The following is an 11,396-nucleotide window of genomic DNA, read 5'->3' as shown; positions in this document are numbered from 1 at the left end:
AAGTGGCGCCAAGCAATTGCCCTTCCTCCCGTAATCCCTTATTAAGCCTTGCCACCTAGGGTCCTCAGGACAGGCTGTAAGGGCCCCTGCAGCCCCTCAAACTTTCGGGGTGCCTGTGCCGTACGTGTTCCCTCCAGCCCACTGAAGATAGGAGTTCACCTGCCCGCAGAAGGGGAGTATGTAGAGGGGTTCATTCCCGTTAGCAAGCGGTGCGGTCCAGCACCAGGGCCCCTCCCAGCGCCATGGGATCCTCGCCTAGTCCACTATCCAGTGTGGCAGGAACGCTAGCTCGGGCCGCAACATAAAATCCGCCTTGGAGCCTATGGGTAGTGGGAGCGCCATGACAACATTATTAGTTCTGTGTTGTATTGGCGGGGACCATACATGACTGGAAGAGCGATGCATGAAGCAGCTGTCTTGCCCTATTTCCTTCCGCCCACCAGCAGATGCCCTGGTAACGGACGGGGACGCTGCTCTGAGAGAAGTCACCCTGAATCACTGGTATCGGACGCAGTTCCGCAATTCCTCGCCTGTCCTCAAAACCAACCGCCGACAAAGCGATCTCATGCAAGGAAAGCAATTTGGTTGTGACTAGATGATGTATATTCCTTTCCATTACACGATCCACGCAGTATAGGGTGGTTGCCCAAGCTATGGAAGTTCCTGCATAAACCATAAATCCATGTTAAAGGACAGACCAATAGGCTATCAATAAGAGCATGCCCTCGCTGAAAACAATGTTCATGGACCTCTGCCGGGTATTGTCAAGTGTAAGACTTTAGAAACTAGACACCTCCAGCCTAGGTACATCTTATATCCCAGCCGCAAGTTATTTAGCCTCATAAAGTCGCAAGAACTTGAAGAAAATTTAGAATGATATTATTTCAAATGATCCGTTCATGGTTCCATGCATCAATTGACCACTTGACGTCAGATTCTCGTACCGGCCTAACCGTAATCCTGAAGGCCATAACCCTGGTGCTTGCAGGCTTTGTAAGCTTCATTTTTGAATATGTTGCATACAGGCCTCCATTTGATGCATGGCATGAGTTTTGAGTGATTTGTTGTCGAACCTGAAACACTCTAGTTAGGCGTCGATCCTTGCCAACTCTGTAGCCGGCAAGGTTATGGAAGTAACGCAGGTTCCTGCAATTACCTCAGCCTCCTCAGTCAGTAGGATTTCCACAGAAGGAGGTGGCGACCGTCCCGGTGATGCCCTTCCTGAGTCTAACGGCGTTCGACGTGCAAATGGACGCCCCGCGAATAACAGGGGCCACGGTAATATTGGAACCTTTCCGCGGGATACACACCCCAATCGGATGCGTCGCGATCAGCCAGGCAGGCGCCATACCAGTGCAGCAGCACAAGACCAATTTTTGGGGGACATCTTGTCGCCAGGTCAGGTGGCGGGTCATATAGCTGCTGTTGAAACTCAGCCTTACAACACAATGTCGCTGCCGCCACACCGCGGCCGTGGCCGAGGCAGGAGCGCACACGGCCGATCACAACATGGTCGCTTTAACAGTGTCGCCCAGGACCAATCTGCCCATGCCGGGCAGCGTGAGCATCCACCACAGGGCCCCAGCTACGACTCCGCACCTGCGGCACACCGCTCGCGCCATCGTGAAGACCAGAACGGCTCCCTGAGAGGATACGATGACGGCCGTCATGCGGTCCGACCCTCCACAGAAGATACCCCCGTTGGTGGACTCGATGATGGCGCCAGCACCAGCTACGGCACCGATGGGCCCGTGCACGGACTGACCTTGCAAGGATCCGACAGGCGGGGCCGCAGAGGCGGTCGCTATGGTGGCGGCCGTGGCCGTGGGCACAACCGAGAAGTTGTCCCCACAGTCAATGGCCAGCTGCCTGACACCGTGACAGGGCCGCCTGCTGAGTTTCATCGTCAAAGAGGAGGCCGGCGTGGTGGCCGCGGTGGAAGGGCTTCTCGAAGCGTCCAAAATGGACCTGGAGGCGACGGTGCAACGGATGCAGAACGACACCACCCTGCCGGTGTACCGCCGGCAGCTACGGCTGCTATAGCTGCAGCCGGGGCCCCACCCAACGCACCTGGGTCATCATTCACTACCCAATGGCACACTGAGGGGGCGGAGGCTATCAGCAGCGGAAGTGACAGCGAGGGCGAGACGCTCACGTGTGTGATTTGCTGTGAGGAGGTGGCGGCAGTGGCTGTGGGCTCATGTGGCCACAGCCACACGTGTGCCAGGTGCTGCTTGCGACTGCGGCTGTGCTACCGCGACCTGCGATGCCCGCTGTGCAAGACGGTGAACAACGAGGTCGTGGTGGCGAGACCGCCACTGCCTCCTGGAACCTCCTTCGAGTCGCTGGCCGGGTCGCAGCAGCAACGGGAGGCGCTGTGGCAGCAGCCCAAGTGGGCAAAAGGGGTGCTGGTGTACGACCCCCCTACTGAAGGAGCCGACCGCCCATCGCAACCTGGCCAACAACAACAACAGCAGCACCCGGGCGGCGGCCGGCGGCGGCCCCTTCACAAGTCCCTGCAGGCGATGACGTCCCGCAGCTGCTCCGTGTGTGACTCCCAAGGGCGGCGTCCTTTCGGCACAATCAACCTGCTGCTAGCGCATCTCAGGTGCGAGTGAATGTATGTATGTATGTATGTACGTGCGGAAGTGGACCACGGGACATGCCACCGGCTGCCGGTGGCAGGCCTTCCGCCTGACGTGACGACTATCAACCTGCGAGTTGGTGTTGACCTTAGTGGGGCTCTGCTACGGCACCCTAGGGCATTACAATTAAATGAGACAGCGAAAGAGGTCATGTGGGATCTCCGTACATGTACCTGGTGGTGTCGCACCGCACGGGATTGCGCATGCGAACACAAGTATGCGTGTACACACACAACACATGCATACGCTTGGTTTTACGAACTTGTTATATTCAAAAGGTCGCAGACCCGGCCCCTGTTACGGGCCGTGGAGCGGATCCTCCTGATTTTGCTCACCCGTCTTGCTTTAGAGGGCAGTTACTGGTGACAAGTAGGTTTGTCCCGGCAGGTGGAGATCTGTGCAGCAGTACGTGTGTGCATGTGTGTATGTATGTGTGTATGCTACGCGTTGCCAACCCCTACTACTGCCGGCTGCCGGCAGCAGCAGTTGTTGTTCACCCCCCCTTTTACGGAACTCGACACGAAGATCGCTGCAGAAGTTGTGTACGGCACAGTGCAGCCTGCACATATGTGTGGTCATTGTACATTTTTGGCTTGGATACCCATATAGACTCTGTGCCACAGCCCCTTCCGATTTTTGTGCTGTTGATCCCACGGGGGGTTCATGCCGGTGTGATGGACTGTCCACCTCCCATGACGCCATGCATGACTTGAAAGATTAGGAATAATTTTATTCCGGCGACTGGAAACCTATTTCTCCGTTTGGACTGGAAAATGGACGGGCAAAAATGAAAACAAAAACACTGATGACTTCCATGGTTCCAACAGGTCAGCTCACGACCGGCTGCTGTGTGATGTGTGCCTGGGTGCGGGCCTGAAATTTCCGCTGGAGTACCCCACGTACGACACCGCCGGACTGGCGAAACACATGGCTTCGGAGCACCCGCGCTGCGAGTACTGCAATCTGGTGTTTTACGGACGAGACGAGCTGTACGGGCACATGACTCAGCGACATTTCACATGCCACGTGTGCTCCCGGCTGGGGCGCCACCACTTGTACTTCCCGGACGCTGATACGCTGCTGGTGAGGGGGTTGGGGGGCTGCAGGACGACTGGAGGAGGGGTTTTGGAAGGGGAAAACGGAGCCCGATGTCGCTGGGAAGTGCCACTGAAGGAAAGGAGAGCCTAGGAGAACCCTAGGGTCCATTCGGGGTGTCGCCATGGGCCGGATGAGTGAAGGTTTGGTGCTGGGCCCCTGGCTAGGGTGCCCCGCCGGGGGGGGCTCGCGGCGCATGGATGGCGTTCGCGCGAACTGCCGTTTCTGTGTAGCCGTGTCTCTATCTTCACGGCATCCAAGAGCCACATGCCAGGGCACTGTACTGTCATCGCATGCACCGCCGGAGGGCTGGGGGGGGGGGCGCAAGCAGCGCTCGAGCGTGTCGTCACCTCCGTGCAGTATTGAGGATTTGTTCACGTGGCAATGTTGTTCCCTTTCCAGTGCCGAATTCGCCGTAAGGAACTGACATTGCCGGCACATGGCGGTGACCTTTCTCCGGGTGTGTATGTAGGTATGTAGGTATCTATGTATGCTGGATTGTTGTTTTGTCGCTCGCGCTGCCCCAGAGTCCCTAAGCCATAAGTCCAGTCTCGGGACGCAGCCTCCCAGGTTGCAGTCTCCCACGTGGTTCCTCACAGCCACATCACCCGTGGGACCTGCCCCCATCCTGCCCCCGACAGATTCATCTTCGGGAGGAACACTACACGTGCGACCATCCGGACTGCTTCGGCTGCATGATTGCCTTCGCCACCCGGGACGAGCTCAACACCCACATCCGCGACCGTCATTCGTCGTACATGCCCCGCTGGGACCAGTCCAGGTAGGTTTGACGGGTATGACGGGGCATGGAGGGGGCCAAACGACGACATGTCCTTTCACAAGTACGGCGACCTGTACGGCGAATTCCGCACCATGACGTTGTCCTGATGGGATTTCCCGACATCTTGACAGTGGCTCGTCGCACCCGTCGCACAGACTGGTGTTGCAGGCGGCAAAACTGGCGCCTTGAAACGGCCGCATATGTCCATGAATTCCCAGATTTGGATGGTGGGATCTGCGCCATGTTCACCCACACCTGCACCGTTCTGTGTCGTCGTCGTGATCTCCGCTCGGAACGACGTTCTTATCATGTGCTTCTCCCCCGACCCTCCCTCTGTTGACCGTCCAGGGCTCGGCCCCTGCTGCTGGACTTCATGGGCACCCGCGGAACGACCACCACCACCGCCACCACCACCGCTGCACCCGCCGCAGCTGCCTCCGGTCGCAACAGCCGCAGCGATGACCGGAGCGAGCAGCGGCGCGGGCGCGTAGCAGCAGCAGCAGCAGCAGCAGCAGCCGGCCGAGAAGGAGCTCCTCCTGCTGGTGCCATCAGCGGTAGCGGCACGGCACGACACACAGCGCAGCAGCCGCGATCGCGACAAGGCCCGAGTGGCCGTCTCGGACTGGAGGACCCGGATGCATTTCCCTCCCTGCAGTCACAACATCCTCTTCAGGAGGCGCAACAGCAGCCACACCACCCGCACCCGCACCACCAGGGCGCCCTGGGCGACATGCATGATACGGAAGGGGGCCTGGCTGTGATTGATGATGATCTCGGGCTGGGACCGTCGAGGTCGTTGGCCGCGGCCGCCGGTACCGCGGCGGGCAGGTCTAGGTCTAGCGGCGCCGCGAACGGCGGTGCTCCCTCGGCGGCGCAGTCGGGGTTGCCGACTGGGCCGGACAGCGGGACAGCAGCCTCGGGCGCCCGGGGGCTGGCGGGGGCGTGGGGGGGCCGTCAGCCTGGTAGCGGCACGTTCCGGTGAGTGAAAGGTGTCGGATCAGAGGGCTTTTGAGGGGGCGGGCCCCATACGTTTGTAGGTTGCTGTGGGGCGGTATGGGGCATGGGATTGCATTCAGTTGCGCTTAAGACGGACGGGGGGGGGAGCGCGGAGGGGGTGCGGCCTCAGTGGCGTGCTATCTGTGCCCCCTCCAGGTTGCGCATGATGTAGGCGCATGTGGGTGTGGGTGTGTATGCTTCACGGACCTAAGCTGGCAGTCATTTGGCAAACCCGTTAAGAACGTGTGTACGGAGAGAAAGGGACGGCTCTCACGCGCTTGCCGCATTCCCGCATCCGAAGGGCATCCTGCCACATGTGCTGCTGCCCCATCTGCGTCCTTTAAGAGATTTTCAGCTGAGACGCAGCTGGAGAGCATGAAGCTGCGCTGACGCAAAGTTTATCCGAATGGAAGGGGCCGCGGCTCCTCTTGGTGTCTCTCCTCTTTCTTCGCTGTGTAGTACAATATGCGACGTAGCGACCGCATCATAGAAACATATCTTGACAAGATTCTCGTACGAATACGACGGAGTACGACCTCTCCCCAAACGAACGCAGGGAGGACTTTCCCGAGTTGTCCATAGCAGCCGCCTCGACATGTGCTGCCGCATCGCGCTCCGCCTGGGGACCGCCCAGCAGCCGGTCCGCTGCCGCTGAACCACCCGGCTCCTCTTCGGCGGCCTCCCCTCCCCGATCCGCTGCGGCCACTGCGGCGTCGCTGTTTTCGCTGCGGAAGGTAACGGTGCGCTGCCGCTGCGGTAACCGGGTCGAGCACCTGGCACTTCGGCCCGATGAGAAGGTGCGTTTGGAGGGCCCTCCCTGGAGTGATTGGTTGTGTGTGGGGGGGTCGTGTCGGCTCTGGTGAGGGAATGGGGAATGGCGGCGAGGGGCGTCGAAGTGATGTCGTGGAAAGGGGTGTCCTGGGGAGCTGCGTTGCGCGGTTGGGGGGGTTGCGGGGCAGTGTTTTAAGTGTAGTAAAGGGGCTGTCAAGTGGAAGGGGTGAAGGGGATTTCCTGGTGATGCTGTGCTGTTGGCGGACAGGAACAGGCGGCGAAGGGGGGTCACGCGCTCACTCGCGCGCGGTGCTGCTCCGCGTGTGGAATCCCCCATACATACAGAGCGACAGCAGCGGAAAGATGTAGCGTTGCGCTGTTTCGAAGGATTGGTGGTGGTGGTGAAATGAAGGGGGCAAGATAGTGATACCATTGTACAAACGGCCAATGGTCGTGGACCGGGACTTTGCCTGTGCTGAGAAGGCGCCCTCCACTGCCCTTCGGACTCTTTGGGTATGCATGTATGTGCTGAACAAAGCCGTGCGTGTGCTTCCTTCAATCCCCCGCCCCCCCGGCGCCCCTTTCCCCCTCTCTGGCCCCGACCGCCTGCATCACTCTAACCGCAGGCCCCTGAGCTGGTTTGTGACCGCGACTGCACTGTGAAGCAGCGGCGAGCTCAGCTGGCAGAGGCGTTTGGGGTGGCGGCAGCAGACAGCCACGTCTCGTACTTTGATCGCCACCGCACGCCGAACTACACGACTGAACTGATCTTGGTAAGCTTACCTTGCGTTTTCGAGGACGTCGCGGCATGCAGCTTGAGTCACCGGGGTGATTTGTCAGCAAATCTTCCTCGGGATGCTGTCGCCGGGGCGCGTGTTTGGCTCACGGCAGGAGGAAAGGCGATTGGGCTTAGGCCCTTGCACGGTTACTGCGGATCACGGACCGCGACGACACCTTTGCTGTGGCTCTTCACCTCCCGCCAACCCCGACCTACGTATGTGCATGAAAGGTCAACATGCCGTACTGCTTCCCACCACCCCCACCAGCCCCGCTTACCCGTCCGTATCACCCATGGCCCTGGCCTCACCGTGTTGGGTGATAGTCTGGACAGTGCTTTGAGGAGGGTTGCTCGGCGCTGGGGTTTGCTCTTTGGCTGCGCAACCCCCCCTCGCAGGCTGCCCAGGCCGCTGGTACGGAGTGGGTGGCGTCGGTGGAGCAGGACTTGGCTCGATTTCTTGCGGATTCGTCCGTGCGCCGTACCTCGCTGGCTGCCGGTATGAGCCAGTCGCAGCGGCGGCTGGTCCATGAGCTGGCGGAGCACTACGGTCTGGTGTCGCACTCCATCGGGTGAGTGACGGGGGCGGTGTGGTGGCGGTGACCGTGTCAAGTGGGGGGCCTGGGGCCCAATGGAACCTCTCAGCCGATGGGACGCTCGGAATTGAGGTGTACACCGGGACAGGATCCGCCCCGCCGGAAGCGAAACGGGGCCGACGGGGCGGCGAGACAGGGCAGCGTTGTGTGGGAGCTGTGTGGGAGTACCAGCGAATGGAGTGCTGGGGAGGACCGTATCGCCGCAGAGCTGTATTTTCCGGCATATGTTTGTCAGGAATGAGCAGGGTGTCTGTCAGCAGGTGGTGTCAGCAGGTGGGTGGGTCGGGCAGACCTTGAAGTGGCGGAGCTCTTTCTTCCCGCACGGATAGCTGAAGGGTGTCGTGCTTAATACAAGGCGCTAATAACTCCCCAAGCGTCCCGAACACAGCAACCAGCTGTCAAACCCGTCGTACTCCTGACCAGGGCCCTGACCCTGTTGACCCTTCCCGGCTTCCCCCCGGCGGTGGCGGTGGCGGTGCAGGCAGGGGTCGTCCCGCGCGGTGCAGCTGCTGAAGGGCGCCGCCAGCGGTGCACCCACCCGGCTGCTGTCCGTGGTGGCGGCCGCTACACCCGCCGAGGAGCTGGCTCGGCTGGCGTCTGGCAGCGGGGGCGCGGCCGGCGGAGGCTGGGTGATAAAGCTGGTGGATGTGGCGCCTGGGACGAATGTGCAGCACTACCTGCGGGCCTGGGAGGGTAGGTTATATGGTTAGGAAGACTCGCTAGCTTATATTGTGCTGCGTGTATCGAGTAGCGCTTTCTGGTGCGAATCTACGTGAGGATAAGCATAGTCGTAGCACTGTTTTCGTACATGCACGACGTAGGTCTCTGGACCTTTGCCTCGGACGCGGCTGCTGCCTGACTCATCCTTCTTGCAAGGGATACCTCGTTCCCTGCAGCTCCTGCAGCTTTGTCGGCTGCCTTGCGTGTGAATGTCCATGAGGCCGACTCACCTCCGTTCCCCTTATGGCTCACGCAGTTCTCCCTTTCCCTCCTTTCCCTTCCCCCACCTATTCCAGGCGACTACACAGCAACCCCCGTGCAAGGCTCCTCCTCCTCCCTGCAGCTGACCTTCCACCGCGAGTCGTCGTTCCGGGACTGCCGCTCCCGACTTGGGGGCGGCATACGTGGCGTGTTTCGTACGGAGGTAGAGCGGGAACATGACGGAGCGCGGCCTGCCGCTGGACCGGCAGCGGGGTCGGGGCCGACAGCTGGCGGGGTGGCGCTGAAACCGCCGGCACCTCTCGTGGCGCCCCCGGGCTGGCAGGTGCTGCGCGGCAACAAGGCGGCCGCGCCCGTCACCCGCGGCAAGGTCGGCGGCACCCCTGCGGGAGCTGACGCCGCATCGTCTGTCCGTGCGGCCTTGGCAGCTGACGCGTGGGCCTCAGACGACGCGAGCCCGCGTCCGCTGCAATCCCAACAACGCTGGCACGTGGCGCCGGACGGCGTTGCGGGTGGGGCGGGCGGGTCCAAGGGCGACGTTGCCGAGGGGCCGTCGAGGGGGGCCATGGAGCCGCAGCTCCCCGGGCGCGGGCCGCCGCTGGACCTGGCGAAGGCGACGCTGTGGTCGGCTCTGATGATGAACGAGGAGGAGCAGAATGGAGGTGGCGCGGGGGATGCCGGGGGGAATGGCATTGGGGGATTGCAAGGGAGGAAGGGCAGCACGCTGGCATCGGCACAGAAGACTGCTGACATTGTTGGGGGGGGGGACGGGGAGAGCTGGGATGAGCTGGTGTGATCTTGGCAGCGGGATTTGGTGGGGAGCCGGGTTGGCGGATGGATGGAGGCCGCGGGCTAGCGCCCGCCCCCGGCCTGTTAATGTGCCTCTCTTCGTCCTTGCATGGCGGCATGCGCGGCGGAACGGCAATGTGGTGTAGGTGAGGGAGGGGTTAGGCCGCCATGTCGAAAGCTGCGCCCAGCGGCCCAGCGGTTTCTTTGGACCACATCTTCACAGTTATTAGGATTACATAGCTTGCTAGTGTTGCAGCTTGCTCCTCTACTTGTGAACGACATCCAGGTAGAAGTCGCCTGTCCTGGATGTCGTCGTTCGGGGCCGCGGTCGTGCTGGTTCTCGCTTTCTGCACGGCATTTTTGGCAGTTCAGGAATAGTGTACGGCTATGCAGGTTGTGGCAGGGTTGTGATACCGTGGGTCGAAAGCCGCACGGCTTTGCTTCTAGAAAGATCGATCTTTCGGTGCTGTGGGGGGGCTGAGTGCTGCGGTCAGTACTGGCGGGCACTTGGGTGCGCAACCTGGCCAAGCCTCCGTTTGTCGCTAAGGTCTGCAATGATTGGACCCACCGTGGGGTGCGGCCGGGAACGGCACTTCCCTAAAAGGATAAAGCGTAAGCTGTTCACTATTTGTTTCAGTTAGTTTCTGTGTAATAACGCAACGGCGCCCCGGCAAGCCTGCGGATTTCCTGCTCTTCACAAATACTGTGGACATTCCTGAGCGCCTTGCGGTCCTAAATATGCATCCCGATGTGTCGGGCGTGTGTGGACAGCTGGTCTTTGCTGGTCCAGCACGTACGGCATCCGACCAGCTTTTTACCATGGAAAAAACACTCAAAACCGTGTGTATTGCCCCGATAGGGAAATCCTTGGGGTAGGTCTGCCACCAAGCGCAAAGGACAAAATTCGGTTTTATAAAGGGTTTAGGAACTCGAGAAACCTGAGAAATCTTGTTCAACAACAACGTTCGCATTGAGGCAGCGGCGGAGCCAGCTAGCAAGCCAGGTGCGGCGGTGAAGCCATTGCTGGAGACCTCTTACTATTGTATTGTATTGTATTGTATTGTATTGTATTGTATTGTGGTTACAGTATTTCCGCCGCCGACGCGGCGGGTGCCCTCACGAGCCGTGAGGCTCCAGAGCACGCTGTTGACGCTCATCAAAAACCTCAGTAAGGAAAGTAGCGATTTTCCTCGGATTGGTATTAAGAAATACCTTGCGCATATCAGTATCTTCAACGTTAATCAGAAACCTATTACGCAACTCAGTATACGCCTCACACTCCATGAGCACATGATATTCATCCTCAACCTTACCCGACGTACAGACCTGACACGTACGGCACTCTCTCGGCCTATGGTGTCCTTTGTTGACCTCCAAAGGCCAACAACAAAGACGGAATTTGGCAACCATACGCAACTGGTTGACCGGCAAATAAACACGCAAATAGCCTGTGGGATCGGAGCCCTCTCTTGCTGGTGAAGGGGAGCCCATCCAGTTATGATACCTGCAAAGCGAAACCCCTTTACCTTGGAACACACGCGGATCACCCCCTTGGCTGAACTGATCCCAGTCACTTAAAAGGAACGCAGATAACCTCTCCAGAACCTCACCCACTCGAATCAACTGAGACGAGTATACATCTACCTTCTGAGAAACGGAGTCACACGCCGGCCACTCATGGCCCAACCAACGCAAAATGATGAGCACTTTAGACGACCAGCAATCCACTTTGAGATCAGACAGAAGAGCCAGACGGAGATCATCTACTAACACGTCATGATAGACCGACCCACGGGACTTGACTATCTTATTCCAGAAACACAACGCAAGGCGTAACCAAAAGTACTGCAAAGGCAACTGAGACAGCTCCCTGTACAACAGCTTGTAAGGTACCTGCTTGAGCCCAGCACAACGTANACAGAAGTCACGCTGGACCTGGACCATACCATCTTCCAAAGCCAAATCAAAATATGACTTACCAGCGNGTAAAACACCTTTACCTAACCGCA

The 11,396-nt window shown here is 59.4% G+C and overlaps 1 protein-coding gene across 1 annotated transcript; it reads left to right on the top strand.

Moving 5' to 3' along the window:
* Positions 1–1,448: 1,448 nt before the first annotated feature.
* On the top strand, positions 1,449–9,394 carry VOLCADRAFT_120687 (uncharacterized protein; the record flags this gene model as incomplete). Its single annotated transcript, XM_002948969.1, has 9 exons — positions 1,449–2,608; positions 3,473–3,728; positions 4,382–4,521; positions 4,870–5,499; positions 6,074–6,314; positions 6,915–7,061; positions 7,463–7,635; positions 8,141–8,352; positions 8,676–9,394. 9 exons carry the CDS (start codon positions 1,449–1,451, stop codon positions 9,392–9,394), a joined length of 3,678 nt encoding a protein of 1,225 aa, XP_002949015.1.
* Positions 9,395–11,396: the final 2,002 nt, after the last annotated feature.

This window comes from Volvox carteri (assembly GCF_000143455.1).
Source record: "Volvox carteri f. nagariensis unplaced genomic scaffold VOLCAscaffold_12, whole genome shotgun sequence".
NCBI classification, from domain to species: Eukaryota; Viridiplantae; Chlorophyta; class Chlorophyceae; order Chlamydomonadales; family Volvocaceae; genus Volvox; species Volvox carteri.
Note: the sequence above shows the minus strand (reverse complement) of the source record. Positions and strands in the feature narration are given on the sequence as shown.